The sequence below is a fragment of the Mustela erminea genome, chromosome 11 (assembly GCF_009829155.1).
Source record: "Mustela erminea isolate mMusErm1 chromosome 11, mMusErm1.Pri, whole genome shotgun sequence".
NCBI classification, from domain to species: domain Eukaryota; kingdom Metazoa; phylum Chordata; class Mammalia; order Carnivora; family Mustelidae; genus Mustela; species Mustela erminea.
The window spans coordinates 94,868,185-94,884,693 of NC_045624.1; the positions used below are offsets into that span (position 1 = coordinate 94,868,185).

Genomic DNA, 16,509 nt, shown 5'->3' on the forward strand with positions numbered 1-16,509 from the left:
GCCAAGGACTGAGGGGTCCCGCTATGATGTGGAGACCCAACGCCCTGTGTGACGGAGTGACGACAGGGGCCTTGGGAGGGGTTAGGTCGAGGAGATGGAGCCTCCGGGAAGGGACAGATGGCATGCCTATGGCGGAGCCCCCGGCACCCCCTCCCCACCCGCCCCGTGAGGACGCCGCGAGAACCAGCTAGGAACCAGGAGGCGGCTGGCCCTCCCTCCGCCTGCCGGCCTCCAGTCCACAGGAAGCTGCGTCCGCTGCCTGTGAGCTGCGCAACGCACACACTGACACACGGCAGCCTCACTTCTCAAACACCGATGTCCAGCGCTACTCCCATCTGAGTGACAGCCGTCCCCCCATCTCCCGTATGTTCGGCTCCCGGGGGAGATGTGAGTCGGGCTCCTGCGTGCTCACCTGAGGACGGCCCCTGGGTGGTCTGGGTCGTAGGACTGGGAGCCCGTGAGGACGACGGGGAACGAGGGGGCTCTGGAGAGGAACAGGTGCGTGCCCTCGGAGATGACGCTGACAGGGGCCCGGGCTCGCACCTCCACCGCCACGCTGTAGCTGCTGTGCACCACGCTGCCTACCACCTGGACCTGGAACGCAGTGACAAGGGGGCGTCACCCAGGGGACTGGGCAGGAGGCGTGCTGGGGCCAGACACCCTCTGACGCTGCAAGGAGACTAGGGCACCTGGTGGGCTCCACTGGTGGAGCGTGTGACTCTTGATCTCGAGGTCATGAGTTCCAGCCCCACCTTGGGTGTAGAGATGACTTCGAAGCAAATAAGTAAGTTCAAAAACAAGATAACGCTGGAAGGAAACTGTGAATGTAAGCGTGCCGCCAGCTCCAACAGTGCCTCACCAAGACTCTCCATTATTCTGAATACCCACCAGTCACCTGTGTCAGAGAAACCGCCTACTGTGTGCCAGTGCAGCCAAGGTGGCTGGGGCAGGGGCGGGCAGGGACATGTACTCACGTCTGGGGGCACACAGAGCTGCGACTCCCCAGGTACACCTTTGATGATATGGTCCCGGTCATCAGCACACGGGCCAGCTGCCAAGCCTGCTCCGCCGTCAGGAAGCTTGTCCTCGGTCTTGGATGACATTAGCTGGCCTTTTGTAAGCTACATTTCTGGGGCACCTGACTGGAGCAGCTGACTCTTGATTTCGGCTCAGGTCATGATCTTAGGATTGTGAGATCGAGCCCCGTCTGGCTGCACACTCAGTGGGGCGTCTGCTTCAGACTCTCCCTCTGCCCCTCCCCCTGCTCCTACTCTCTCTCCAAAAAAATCTCAAAAAAAAAAAAAATCTACATTTCTAGCCCTCGTGCAACAGTCTTGAAGCAACGTAAATGAACTGTAAGACAATGATTCTGAAACTCGGGAATACTGGAACATTTTGTAAACCCGCCATTCAAAGTCTCTTTGAGAATGTGACACAATCTGGAACAACAGCGTCACACTTGCTGCTCTTTTCATGGGTCTGGGCCCGGTTCTTTGTGACTTCCTTCAGAAAGGCACCCGAGGTTCCCTGCTGGCGGCTTTCCCACGTGGGGCCCCAACAGCCATCGACCAAATGTGTGATCCCACGCCCACCTACACCTCCATCTCTGCTCAGCCCCTCCTGCCGCTGGAGGAACCATCAGGAATGTCCAAAGATGGGGACATGCGGGGTGCTGCTGGTCAGCATGGCAGTGACAGCAGGAGGTCTGCACATCGGAGGGTATGACCCACCGAGGCAACGTGAAGACAAGCTCAGACATCGGCAGAAGCACCTCAACAGGGCAGGTCCCATGACCTGAAGGAAGACGCGTCTGAGCCACTCGTGGGCAATGACAGGCTCGCGACCAAGCGTGCCAACATGGAGCCGCCGCACCTGGCAGCTTGGATCCCAGCCTCCACTCTTTCCACAGAGGCAGGACAAGTGCCGCAACCCCACTGTCCAGAGCCTGGGGGAAAGGAGCTCTCGCCACCGGACGCACAGGCTACCGGCACGTGGTCTCACCGATCGTGTCCATGCCCACATTCGCACACCTTACCCAGCTGCACACACTTGCTCAGAACCAGTGGATCGAAGGGAAACCCCATGGGCTGTCCTGTCCCTTTCTCTTTTTGCCAGGTCACATGGCACTAGTGACCTTACGCAGTATGAACCAGACCCCGCAGGAATAGCTATTTCTAACAAAACCGACAACACCATCTGGGGTCTGCTAAGTTTGGGGCCAGACCAGACAGGTGGCCTCTCGGCAAGGCTGGACAGACGCCTGCCTCAGACACACTCCACCACCCCATTCGTGCCCAGCTGGGACACTGGCGGTTAGGCTGGTAACACGGTCCAGTGGACCTCCCAGGATCTGCTCTGGCCCTGTCATTCCCCTGAAATCTACCCTTCCAGGAGTCACTTCCCAGGTTCCTCAGCGACAAGGAGAGCTCAGGGGCAGTCACGGAAACAGGACACCTACTCGCCGCTGCCCAAGTGACATCGGACATGAAGATGTTAAGCTGTGTTAAACTAAAAACAACACAGACCATTATGGGAACAAGTGTTATTTGTTTGTTTGTTTGTTTAAACTATAACTAATAAAACGTTTCCACTATTTTAAAATTTAAGGAAAACTAGTGACACAGATCCTTATGATGCTTAATACAGACGGACCAAACCTCGCCTCCTTGTCTGGCTCCTTCCCCTGCCCCAGCCCCAAAACACAAGGGCTGCCTGCCCTCCCTTCTCCCTCACTGCTCCTGGCCTCCGCCCGGAGACCCAGCACACTCCCCCCCGCCCCCACATCCACTGCCCTCCCTCCAACATTGCCATCACGGCCCCCTGAGGCCCGATCGCTCCATCTCTGCCTTCCCCTGGTCTTCAGAGAACCTCCTACTCATGTGTTCAGCCCTGTGTCCCCCCACCCACCCTCACAAACCCTGTGTGCTTCTAGGGGACCGTCCTGGCCTCTGCCATTCTGGAACCCTCTCTTGGCTCACAGCCACCCCTCCCTGGGAGGTGGTGAGCTCCCCGGGGAACTCTGAGACAGCAGGAAAACGCAGGCTGGTCTCTACCTGCAAACAGACTCTGCTCCATGAGGCCAACTCTTCTAGAAAGGACCATGACATATTTTCACCATTTTTCCAGCCAAAATACACCAAGTGCCGGCAGCAGCCCGGTCCGCAGGGTGTCCTCCTGGACTCTGCGGTCTGACTAACATGCCCTCCCGTTCCAGGTGGGACGCTCTGTGACGACACAGACACTCCCTGACATTTCGGGACTACCTCAGCGACACCGTCAAAACACATGCTCAGGAAGCTTCTGCTGAAAGAACGAGATTTTCACGATGACTTTCCTGCGTTTGGACACGCAACTTGCTCTCTGAGAGGTGCTAAGCATTTCTCAGCAGCCCAGCCCACGTGTTGTGATGACCGTCATTATCTCGGGTACAGCAAGTTGGAGGGACAGGGCTGAGCTCCTGCTCCTGGGCTGGTGGGACAAATGTCTTTGGACCACCTACCCTGGCAAGAGCAGTGTAGTTGCCGGGCGCCAGGAAGTAGCTGGGGACAGTGACTGTCTGCCTGTGCGTGCTGACGGTGGGGGGCAGGGCCACTGGCCACCCCTGGGAGTTCCAGAAGGTCCAGGTGTAGGAGAGGCCTTGGGAGATGTCACAGAGGATTGCAGACTCGAATGTCACGGTCAGGGTCAGAGGCTGAGACCGCCACACCTGCGGGTTAGAGAGAGAGGTCTCGAAATGTCTGTTATGCTTGATGCCACAGAGAAGCATCTGGTGGCTCCGCGGGTTAAGTGCCTGACTCTTGATTTCCGCTTGGGTCACGATCGCAGGGCCGTGAGATCGAGCCCCACCTCAGGCTCCACTCTCAGCAGGGACCCTTCTTGGGATTCTCTCTCCCTCCCTCGGCCCCTCCCCTGCTCATGTTCTCTCTCTTTAAAATAAATACGTCTTTTTAAAAAACCATTTTATTTATTTTTTTTTCCAAGATTGTATTTATTTATTTGACATAGAGAGACACAGCAAGAGAGGGAACAAGCACAAAAGCTTCCTTGCAGGACAGTTCAATGAAAATCTCCCACAACAAAGGGAAAAGGGTAAACGTCTAGAAGGAGTTGGGAAATGAGATTTTAAAACCGGTATTCCTTAACACTAGAAGTGGACCTTGGCCTTCCTTAAGTGTGTCCAGGGACACAGTGGGGCTCTCTTGCTGCGTTCCAAATGATTTCCTCCTTCCCTTACACTTCCAGAAAATGTGTACAAGAAAAAATATTATAAAGGAAAAATGGACTCATCAGTGTTGGTTCCTTTGTTTCAAGAATGAAAAACACTTGAGTCCTTCTCTTTAGAACAGAACCCCGGGTCACATCACCAGTAACAGTCTGGACCACATGCTGTGGACGACACCCCTGGACCATGTCTAACCAGGGACAGGCCACATCCGGTGCCTCAACCTGAGAGCAGAGTCACGATTTAAATGCAGCCTATCTCTCCTGGTTCCTGGCCATCCCATCTCCATGGTAGGGTCCCTCTGACGTTCTGTCCATCCCCCAGACCCGGAAAGCCCACTGTCCGTGCACACACACAGGTGTGTGCTGGCCTAATGGGGGCTCGGGTCCTGCTTGTAAGGGGCCGTTCCCATCCTGCAGGAGCCATGTGGCAGGAGCGATCCAGACCTTGCCCTGGGGGCTCTTCTGTGGGTCCCCCGATCCCCGCCACCTCTTCCCCGGTGGGAGGTACCTGACCCTGGACCCTGGTCGGAGGCCCAGCGTGCAGTCTGGAAATGCAGCCAAGTCACAGCTTGGATTTCCATGTGTCACAGACACTTCTGCCCTGACATGGGAAATCTGCTCTACCTCAGAGGAACAAAAGAAGTAAAACACCACCGTCCTTCTCCTAACCCACAGTGCATGCTTGGGAAGGGACCAATCGTGTCTTTTTGGCTGTTGACTTCACAGGAATCCAAACATCCCTTTCTCCTGAAAATGCTTGAGTGCTTGGCACAAGCTATTTCTTTTTTTTAAAAGAAAATTCATTTATTTGAGAGACAGAGAGCAGGAGAGAGAGAGCACAAGCAGGGGAGCGGCAGGCAGAGAGAGAAGCAGGCTCCCGCTGAGCAGAGTCCAATGCAGGGCTCGATCTCAGGACCCCGGGACTGTGACCTGAGCGGGAAGCAGAGGGCTAACTACTGAACAGCCCAGGCCTGCACAAGCAATTTCTAAACAGCCCCTCAAAGCAGGCCAAACCGAACACCAGAGCGATCAAGGCCAATAAGGCCCCTTAAAGGCCAGGACGAGGCCCTCCCCCCGCTATCCCCCCAACCTTGCCAGGGCCCTCAGAAGCCCCAAGAGGCGCCCCCCTGGTGTCTGTTCCCCAAAATCCCGCTGTTCCCAGGCCCAGTCTACCTGCACCTTCCCGGGCCCCATGTTCCGCACGGGGGGCGGCTGGCAGGGCTCCCGCACAATGAACAGATGCTTTCGCAGGGAGGCGGCGCTGACGTCATTAAAGGCAAGGGCCTGGACAGTGAACTCTCCTTCCCTGCAAGGGCCACAGCACACAGGAATGCAAACACCCAGCCCACCAGGCGTCTGCCTCTCCCTCCCCCTTCGTAAGAGCCTCCACCGCGTCACTGTGGGACCCGACGGCCAGACAGCCCACCCGTGAGCACAGAGGGCGTCTGCTCATGAGGCTGGTCCGCAGGGGCCATCTGCTGCCTAGTTAACACACCAGCTGCCTGCCCATTGCAGGGCAAGCCAGACGCCCAGCTCCCAGACTGATGTCACCTGCTGACGGAGAAACAGTTGTTCCGTGGGGACAGATCCCGGTGGCCATGGCCTGGCCCATCTGTGCCCCACAGGGTGACCCTCCATGTGATGGGCACCCTGGCCCCTCACCTGGAAAGTGGGCATGATCTTCCCGCTCTGCTCCCTGAGCCACGGGACCAGAGTGCCACCTGCTGTCATGGTGTGTCCCTAAGGAGGGTGGGTCCTGCTGACCCCAGTGCAGGCTGTGGGGTCCCCCTCAGGGTCCAGGTGGTTGGGGACCCCTGGGACACTGAGGCAGGGGTATGGAGCAGTGCGTGTCCATCCCGGAGCCACAGAGCATATCCCCAGGTCTGGGGCCCAGGTGTGCCCCTGGGGGAGCCTGCCCAGGCGCCCCCGATCAACTCCTTCCTCCCGTGAACACCCACCTCCCACGGAGGAGGCGCACAGGGAGAGCTCGCATTGGGCCATTCGGGCATGTCCTTGTGGGTGGCGAGGCCACGGGGGCTCTCGAGGAAGTCCCGCACTCAGGGAGGTCGGCTGTCTTTCCCTGCTGCTGCCGACCACACATGCCTCGCTTCTGGGCCCTTCTGCATCTGTCACTACTTCATTACGGCAGCGTAACAGTGCCATGCCAGCCGGAGGCCCAGCTTCGCCCAGAGGTCTGCACGGCCTGGGCAATCCAGGGTAGGGCTCACCCCTCCCTGAGCAGCAGCTGCCGGGAGGCTCAGGCTCAGACCTGGCCTGCCTGCCCTTCACCATTCCCCTAACCTTGACAGTGGAAATCCTACAGTTTGTCTTGGTGGTTTCCTGTGGACACGCCCACCTCCCCCAGGCAGGCCCAGCAGTGCTTGGATCTCCATAATGCTTCCTTCGAGGTAAACAGCAGGTGCTCAGTAAATGCCAAATGAAAGGACACAGCCCAAGCTCTTCAGCAAACAGTGAGCCCCTGGTAGTCCTTCCGGCACCTTCTACCTCTATCTGCGCCCCCACCCCTCATCTCACGGCTCTGTCCCTGCCTCCTGGTGCTCATAGTGACTGTTTTCCTGCCTGCCGGCCCCAGGCCCCGGACCGTGAGCTCCTGGACAGCAGGTTTATCTGACTCTCCTCGGTATCTGCCAACTGCATGTACTGCCAGGTCGGCTGTGGAGAACGAGGGGCTCACGCCTCACAAAGGCCCTTCCAGCTGCCACCACAGAGCTGTGCCTGTGACAGAGCCGCTCACCTGCTATAGGTGTGACTGGCTAAATGGTCCCCCGGGCCCACGATGCCGTCCCCAAAGTCCCAGAGGAAAGTGACGTCGGTGCCGAAGTTGAGCCTGAACTCAAACGTCACACTGGTGTTCAGCAGAGCTGAGGAGGGGGATGCGAGCCGATTGACAACAATTCTCCTCTGCGTCCTGATGCGGCGGGGCTCCGAGGCCACGCTGCCCAGCCCGCTGGTGGCCCGCACCGTCACATTGTACCTGCGGGGGGACCGCCAAGGGGGCAGGAAGGGCAGGTGGGGGACAAGAGCAGGTCAGAGGTAGAGAGCAGCCTCGAGAAAGGTGGGGGGAAGGGCACCTGGGTGGCTCAGTGGGTTAAGCTCTGCCTTCAGCTCAGGTCATGATCTCAGGGTCCTGGGATCGAGCCCCGCATCGGGCTCTCTGCTCAGCGGGGAGCCTGCTTCCCCTCTCTCTGCCTGCCTCTCTGTCTACTTGTGATCTCTGTCAAATAAATAAAATCTTTAAAAAAAAAAAAAAAGAAAGAAAGGTTGGGGGAGGGGGCATTTTCATCTGCAGGCACCCCAGCCCCCACGGTTCCCCACTCACTGGGAGAGGTAGTGGGACAGTGGGACCACCCCTCGTCTTCGTGTCAGTCATGTGCAGAGCGGCAGGAGCAGCACTGGGACCGGGACTTGGATGGGGACTGACTTAGGTGGAGAAGGTGGGATCTGATCCCAGAACCGCTGGTTCCAAAGCCGCACACCCACCCCTAGCTTAGGCGGGAGGGACTTCATCATCCTTTAGCCTTCCCCGTGTGCCCCTCCTGTCCGCAGCGGCGTCCGAAATCAGGGCAGCGGCAGTGGGGGAGTCTGTGGGCGTGCTGCGGGCAAGCTTCCCGCAGCCGCCTGTTGTGACGCCCGCGCACTCACCACTGAGGGGTGCTGAGTCTTTTCTTAAGGCTTCTGGACGTTGTCCTCACGGCTGGACCTTCTCCAAATGACCACATGAACTCCAGGGGGGTCGTTTCCTCGGTAACAGCCAGAAAATTGATGTGGGTGTCGGAGGCAAACACAGTTCCGTTTGTGTAGACAGAGACGGCTGTGAGAGTGGGGGAGGGAGAGAAGCGTCTGCGCGGAGGGCGGGGCCGTGCAGGGACGCCCTCACCTCCCACACAGGGCGCCGGGAGGGATGGTCCCCATCCCACATGGAGGGCTGCAGTGGGAACCCGCTGGCAACTCTGGCCCCAGATCAAAGGCCAGCGAAGCCGTAGCTCATAAAGTGAAAGCGACCACCTGCGAGCTCTCCCCAAAGAGCACAAGTCGGGGCCGGGGCAGGGGAGGCTTCTACACCGCGACCCACCCCACAGCTTCAGGCCGAAGCCTTGATGTGTGTGGTTTCTAGACAGCACTAGAACGAACTGCAGGGGAGCACAGAGCTGGCTCGAGGGCCAACGCGACTCTCAGCAGAGCTCAGCAGAGCACCAGGCGACCTCCGGGGCCCTACCCAGCCGGACTCGGAGGGAGGACATACGCTGCATGTGATACCGGACGGTCACACGGCCCCACGCCCGGCCGCCCCCCGCTGGGCTCTGAGATGTGAAGGTCACGTTGCTCGAGGGACCGGCTGGAAATCGATGCGAGACAACAGAGCCTGAACAGACGACAAAACACAACGAACACGTGTGAGGGCCGGAAGGGCCATACCTCCGTCTCACGTGGTGGATGACCAGTATTTTCCATCGTTTACTCTCCGCCTCTGAGGTCCGGTGAGGTTCAAGTTCTGACGAAGGAGCCTGGAGGTTGGACAGGCCCGTGGGCCACGGGCCTTGTCCAGAACGTCTCTCACAACACTGTTTGGTGTTTGCTGCTCCCGAGAGCGGCTGTGCTCGGGGCGGGCGTGTTCATCATTGCTGGACGGCCTTGTGTTGAAGGATCTCCCCGATGGGCACACTAAGGGCTGTCTTACTGCACAAGGCCCTCAACGGGGCCCCGGGTGAGCCTCGGGCTGGTGACCCCTCAGATACAAAATGCAAAGTGCCGCACATACAGGACAGGAGCACACGTGTGTGTGTGCATGTGTGTGTGCGTGCGTGGGCGTGTGTGCATGGGCGTACGCGGAGGACAGGCACCACACATCCTGCTGGGTCCCAGAGGACTGGCGTGTCTGGGGGGGCTCAGAAGAGCCTGCGTGTCTGCATGAGGAAAGGAGGGGTCTTTCCCTTCAAGCACTGCTGCCCAGTGTCGTTTTTCCCTGCACGGGGAGAAAGGTTCATTTGTAACAACGGTCACACGGAGTGCTGTCCCGTTCACCCGAGCTTTAGAATTCTGAGGAATTGACACTGTGGCTGACAGAGACACCCTCCACGGCAGCAGCTGAGGCTCCGCAGGTGGGAACGTGGCACCATCCACAGAACGAAACACATGTGCGTATTTGCGCGGGACACGGCATGCCATGTGCACCTGTGCCCTCCGATTCCAGCTCCTGACACAGGATCACCAGGGACAGGCTGGCCACCCACCCCCTGCCAGCTCTAATTTCTTGGGTGGAGAGGCTCCCGCGAGGCCAACCACATGGAAGCCGGATGGTCAGTGTGGGGAACAAGGTTCAAAGACCTTCACGTGAGCGGGTGCCTCGGGACACGTGCCACACTGGCTTCCCCTCCTCCTGCTTCTGGGAAACATAACCCATCCCCCCAGCCACTCAGGCCGAGCACTCTGCGGCCGTCTTCAACAGGCGCCCGTGTCTGCCCATGACTCTTCCCTCCACGTGATGCTGACACGTGCCTGATGCCCTGCTCCCGCCCTGCTGAACCCCCAAGTTCCTCGTCTACCACACTGAGCAGATGTGGGGCCCCTCGCTGGTGACTGGGGGCTGATGAGAGCAGAGCATGAGCAGACGGCCTGACCCCTGTGAGCGCTCATCCATCCCCAGCTCCTGTGCTTCTGACACCGACCTCGATGCCTTTCCTAGACTGCCAACCCTGAGACCAGGACCTGGGGACTTCATCCACACATGCCCCTCAGAGCACAGCGCCTTGCCAATGAGGAGGGGGAAAGGATGAATGCGTGTGTGTGCAGACAGTCAGCTGGACCCGGATGGTACTGCGCCAGCCCAGGCGGGTCTGGGCGCTTGACTCCACGTGTGTCTCTTACCTTCCTGACCCACGCTGGGGCCGGCAAAGAGGAGAAGCTCGTCCTTGTGGATGCTGCTGGAATTCATGAACACGGACACGGCCGCAGGGCCGACCTCCACAAAGTAAGGCCCCAGCTCCTTTTCAGTTCCACAGAACTCGTAGATAAATGCCCGGAGCACATGGACTCCTCCTGGAAAGAGAAGAGGCACGTGATAGTTACTAAGAGCACGTGCAACCCTGAACGTCCGTGCAAGGGTGACGAGGGGTGAATCCTCTGGGGATGGACCAGCATGGGTGGCCTTCTCTTGCCGCAGGGGCCACCTCGTAGGCAGGGAAGCCGTGCGGGGCACGTCACATGCAACAGGGCTTGGCGTGTGCTTTCATGCTCGGCACCGTGAATGTCTTAGTCGTTTGTTAACCAAGGATGCTGTGTTCTCACGCGGCCCTGGGTCCCAGGAACGACACACTGGAACGTATCCACAAGGAAGCAAACAGACATCATCACTCTGCGGTGAGGCAAGAGAAGGCAAGAGCTGTGACGATCACAGACACACCCGCACACACACGCACACACACATGCACACACTGACCTTCTAGGAAGTGAGGGGTGGGGTGCAGCCGGCTGGCGGGAGGGAAACAGACCAGAGAGCACGACAGGAGGGACCTGGAGGCAAAGCGAGAAGGATAAGCCAGGTGAAAGGACCAGAAAGGATTTGAGAAGCAAAGGGACTTAGCACATGCCTGGCCAGAGTGCCATAAAGAAAGCTGAAATGCCAGCACAGAAATGACTTAAAGACATAATTAAAAAAAAAAAATCTTTCCTGGGGATGCCTGGTTGGCTCAAAGCATCTGCCTTTGGCTCAGATCATGATCCCAGGTTCCTGGGATCAAGCTCCTCATGGGGCTCCCTGCTCAGCGGAGAATCTGTTTCTCCCTCTCTCTCTGCCATTCCCCCCACTCATGTCCTTCTTCTCAAATAAATAAAAATCTTTTTAAAAAAATCCTTCCCGAAACAAAGGAAACGAAGCATGCCGACACCCTGGAAAGGCACAGCGTGCAGCAGACCGAGTTGACATGGGACAGCCGGCGCCGAGACGCGTTCCCGCGCAGGGACCTCACATCTAAACAATGACTTTGAGCCAGACAAAGCCATCAAGTCGTCTCCAAGGAGGAAAAAGGAAGCTGACCGTAGAGCCCCACAGCGCAGAAGTGTGGACGGTCCCGCAGACGGCTCCCCGCGGCCCAGAGGACGAGGACCCAGCCCCTGCACTTCTCATGCCGACACCCTGGAAAGGCACAGCGCGCAGCAGACCGAGTTGACGTGGGACAGCCGGCGCCGAGACGCGTTCCCGCACAGGGACCTCACATCTAAACAATGACTTTGAGCCAGACAAAGCCATCAAGTCGTCTCCAAGGAGGAAAAAGGAAGCTGACCGTAGAGCCCCACAGCCCAGAAGTGTGGACGGTCCCGCGGACAGCTCCCCACGGCCCCGAGGACGAGGACCCAGCCCCTGCACTTCTGAGTCCCTGTCTGTGGCCGGAGAACATGCACTTGATCCTGACATCAGATACAGATGATGTCAGTTCAAGGACCCCACTTGGGCCAGATAAAGGCAGAGAAACCCCTCCGTTCCTCAAGAAAAGAACGTGTGACCAGGACGGAAGAGGCAGCAAGCTGTCATTCACATGTAACAAGTCTGAGTATGGAAGAAGTGGGACCAGTATTCCACGAGTCTTCCTGACAAGCCTATTCTGAACGATGCGTCTGATCCGGGCCGCTGTGCCAATGTATGGAGGTCTCTCAACACTCAATGAATAGGCAAGCAGACGGCCTGATCAGAAACTGGACGGGGGCGTTCTGGATGGAGGCACGGCACCCAAGATGGTGAGACAGGGACCAGCACATACAAGATGCTCCGCATCCCGCGTCAAGGCCGAGTACATGGGAACCACACCACTCAGGGACAGCCCCGATTGCCCCCGACGACACCCACCGTTGGCCAACATGTGGGGCCCAGGAGCGCTCGCTCACCGCTGGTGGGGATGTGAGACCGCCCATGCAGGGCGCCTGGCCGACTCCGTCAGAGGAGTGGGCGACTCCAGATGTCAAGGTCGCGAGTCCCCGACCCATGCCGGACATAGAAATGACTTAGATAAATAAATACATAAACTTAAAAAATATGGTGCAGCTGCTTTGAGGGACAGTAGGGTGGTTTCTTTAAAACTAGATACAGCCTTACTCTAGGATCCAGCAATCACGAGAGCGTGGGACAGAGAGGTGCTGGGCTATTTGCTGAGACAGAGAGGGAGTGAGGGGGAGGACCCCCCAAATCCTGCCTCAGGCCAGGTCCCCCTCCTCCTCACACGCTCTCACACTCACATATAACACTCGCACACATGCACATGTGTTCCTGGCAGGGGTGTGATCAGGAGGACCAGACAGAGGGGGAGCGCAGGTGCTCAGGACATGAAGAGGTGAGGGGCCAACACGCCCGCTCTGATGAGGGACACGGGGCTAGGACACCCGACAACCTGCCAGCTGTGATCGCTTCATTTCTAACACTGACCAGGTTTTAAGCCACAAAGACAACCTTGGCATGTTTTTTAAGCAAAATGGGAGAAAATATCTGCTCATCATGATGGGCTGGAACTTTGAATTAATACTGAAGCCAGAACACAAGAAAGGCCATGCGACAGGTGGTGATTTTACTTAAATAATAAATAATAATGCAAGCATCCAACTATAAATGGAAACCCAGACAAAAGCATTGTTTAAAAGCAGGAAGAAGTCAGTAAAGATAAAAGCAGAAATTGATAAACTTAGAAGAGGAAATGCAGTCGATTTCCAAATTCCAAGACTGGTTCCTTTTTTAAAAAAAAAAAAAAAGATTTTTTTATTAATTTGAGAGAGAAAAAGAGCAAGAGTGGGGAAGGGCAGAGGGAGAGGGAGAAGCAGACTCCCTGCTGAACAGGGGACTCGATGCAGTTGGCCCCAGGACCGTGGGATCATGACCTGAGCCAAAGGCAGGCACTTAACTGACTAAGCCACCCAGGCACCCCTGAGTATCCGACTTCATTTCAGCTCAGGTCATGGTTTCAGGGCCCTGGGATTGAGCCCCATATTGGGCTCCATATATCACACGGTGTCTGATTCAGGTTCTCCCTCTCCCTTTGCCCTTCCCTGCTCTTGGGCTCCCTTTCTTTCTCTGTGTCTAAATAAAACATTTTTTAAAAATTAAAAATTTAAAAAATTTAAAAACCCTTGATAGGAACCCTCTTACACAGTTGGTAGGAATGCAGACTGGTGCGACCACTCTGGAAAACAGTATGTTGGTCCCTCCAAAAGTTACAAACAGAGCTACCCTACAACCCAGCAATTGCACTAGGAGGCATTTACCCAAAGGATACAAAATTACAGATTCAAGGGACACATGCAGCCTGATGTTTACAGCAGAATTGTCACCCACAGCCAAACTGTGGAAACAGCCCAAATGTCCATCAAATGACGCACGGATAAAGAAGATTGGTATGTGTATACATACATATATACAACCGAATATTACTCAGCCATCAAAAAGAATGACCTCTTGCCATTTGCGATGAGGTAGATAGAGCTAGAAAGTATTACGCTGAGCAAAATAAGTCCATCAGAAAAAGACAAACACCATGCGATTTCACTCGTATGTGGAACTTAAGAAACAAAACAAAAAGCAAAGGGGCAGAAAGAGACAAAGCAAGAAACAGACTCTTCGCTGCAGGGAACACGCTGCTGGTCACCAGAGGAGAGGTGGGGTGGGGGGGGGGCGGGTGACGGGGATGATGGAGCGCACCTGCCATGATGGAAGGCAATGTTGACTCCGTGTTGCACACCTGAGACTAACACCGCACTGTATGCGACCTAACTGGGGTTTAAAATTTAAAAAAAAAAGTCCTGAAAAAGGAGGAAAGATGAGAAGCTCCTCAACATTCAGGAAGTTCTACCGGCCCCAAATCTGGTACCAAGCTTAACAGGCGACACCAAAAGCATCTCGAAACAAAGGTGCCACTATCCTCTGTCCTCGGCCACCTTGTTCTGGAAGCAGCAGCCACGCTGAGTGAGTGAGACGAGGACGGGACAGGTGTCAGCTTGGAGGATCGGGGATGGCATGTCCCCATCTGTAAGTACTGTTCACGTGACCAGCCAACACTAAGGAGTGAGCTTCACAGTAACTACACACACTGTGGTCATTCAGAGCGACAGAGGGTACAGAATTCATAGCGAACACGAGTGACTCTTAAATGTCCCAATGACGACCCACTGGAAGAGAAAATGAAAGAAAAGATCCACATATCCCAGCACAGAAAATAAAATCTCTCCCGAGAATCGTGTACTTTTTCTGCGAAGACACTTTTAAATGCTCCTAAAGACACAAGGAAGACTTGGGCAGAGAAAGGTATTTTCACGAGGGGGGAGCTTCTTGAACATAAACAATCTGCGGAAATCAACTCATGAATTTAACATTATATGGACAAAAAGGCCAATAAGTTGTTTTCATGCGAGCCACTGGGAGTCTAAAGTCCACGTGGGAAAACAGACAAGTAAAAATAACCAGAGTAATTTTAGAAAAGAGGAGTAACAGAGGGGAGCTCAGCTGCACAGACAGCAGAACCCAACCCACAAGCAGGGGTGAGGAGGGCGGGCTGGGTGGCGAGACTGGTGCTCTCCCGATCCCCAAGGGCAGAGCCAGCAGCACCTGGGGGTGGCCATTCAGATAAAAAGAAAGCAGAGCCAGCTCCCTCAGACTCGTGGCTGGAATGCACAGTCCAATGTACTAAATATTCAACTGCGCAGACATCTCAGAGACAAGCACTGTGCCTGAGGGGTGAACTCATGGCCCCCAGAGCCCTATAAGGTAGGGATTGGAAGTTCGAGAATGTACCATACTCAAAAAATAATAATAAAAAATAAACAGAAAGCAAACGGTGACATGGTGCCGGTGAGCAGGACAAGGTCGGAATTCTGCCCCCCGCCTCCGCCCCCCAACACCAGCTCTGGGGACTCGGTCCTTGTCCACACAGATTGGTTCTAGTGCCAAGATGTCTGGAGAAAGACAGCTTTTGTGACTTTGCCTAAATACAAAGTGTTTGACATCTTAGTGCAAAAGATCAAGTGTGCAATGTTGTGTGTGTGCACGTGCAGTGTGTGAGTGTGTGCGAGTGTGTACGTGTATGTGTGTGAGTGTGTGTGCACCTGAAGGACTGTATCCGCAGTCCACACCAAAGCTCAGAGCTTTCCCCGTGGAGGGATCACGTGGCTCGCTAGGTGTGTGACCACATGACAAACCCCTGACCTTCTGGCTTCCCCGTGCTCCTCCAAATGGAGGACAGGGCGATGGTGGGACTCAATGAGGAAATGTATATAGGGGAGGCACAGTGTGGGTACCTAAGCCTTTGTTATCAGAACATGGCAGGCACGGGTGGAGTGGGTGGGAGTGGGGTCTCCTTTCAGCCCTGGTGTGACCAGTGCTACCTCCAGGGTCTCGCCGTACCTGTACTCCCTGCCTGGGTTCAGATCCTGACACCAAGTACCCTACCTTTTCCAAATTGGTGGTAGGCAGTGACCACCATTCCTCCAGACACATTGCAGACCGTCACTTGAACCCCAGAGCCGTCTCCGAAATCCACTATCAGATGCAGAGCTGCTTGGGAAGCCACCTGCACCCCGAACCCCAAACAGGGCGGCGCCCGAGCATCCGTGTCTGGGAAGCCACAGACAGCGGGGTCCACCGCATCAGCAGGAACGTGCATGGAGACGGCTCCAGGGTGACATTGAGCAGGGGGACAGAGCTGCTTGGGACGAGGCCAGCATGCTGAGCCATTGTGGCCGAGGGAGCTGTGGGGAGAGAGAAGGACAGCTTCAGAGAACACAGTGGTCTGAGCAGAAGGGATGGAGACCGAGTGGAATCTGATGGCGGGGCTGACTGTCCCAGTTCCCAAAGTGGGGTCCCAGGACCAGTGGCACCAGCATCACCAGGCACTGGTGAGACATGCCAGGTACATGGAGTCAGAAGCCAGGATGGCAGGGGACACGGGGACACTGAGGGCAGCTACAATCTGAGAGCCCCGCTCTGGCTGCATTAATCCCAGCCGCAATGCAAATCCTCTCCCTTGGCGCTGAAGTAAGGGCCGTACAGGCCATGCTCCCTGAAGGTCACAACCTCTGAGGTTTCTGTGAAAAACACCCAACATGGGCTGGGCACCTGCCTTTCCGCCCGTGGCCCGTCGTGCTGTGATGCGCTGCGTGTGCACTGGGAATGCGCCATTATTCACAGCTCCAGTCCGGATGCGTGAGGCCCGGTCTGAATTACAGAGCCCACCCAGTAACGTGGGCTCTCTGGGAAAACAGTGGCCGGCTATGTGGCCCAGGGCACTGGGGCGG

The 16,509-nt window shown here is 56.3% G+C and overlaps 1 protein-coding gene across 1 annotated transcript in view; it reads right to left on the reverse strand.

Moving 5' to 3' along the window:
* Nucleotides 1-16,509, reverse strand: part of PKD1L1 (polycystin 1 like 1, transient receptor potential channel interacting) — an 80,055-nt gene that overhangs the window by 62,635 nt on the left and 911 nt on the right. The window contains exons 3-11 of the mRNA XM_032304428.1: nt 15,665-15,963; nt 11,292-11,377; nt 10,111-10,468; nt 8,489-8,608; nt 7,888-8,056; nt 6,980-7,219; nt 5,398-5,530; nt 3,500-3,706; nt 413-594 (exon numbers count right to left, since the gene is read on the reverse strand). Coding sequence (XP_032160319.1) covers nt 413-594; nt 3,500-3,706; nt 5,398-5,530; nt 6,980-7,219; nt 7,888-8,056; nt 8,489-8,608; nt 10,111-10,468; nt 11,292-11,377; nt 15,665-15,963 — 1,794 coding nt within the window. The remainder of the gene's footprint in view (nt 1-412; nt 595-3,499; nt 3,707-5,397; nt 5,531-6,979; nt 7,220-7,887; nt 8,057-8,488; nt 8,609-10,110; nt 10,469-11,291; nt 11,378-15,664; nt 15,964-16,509) is intronic.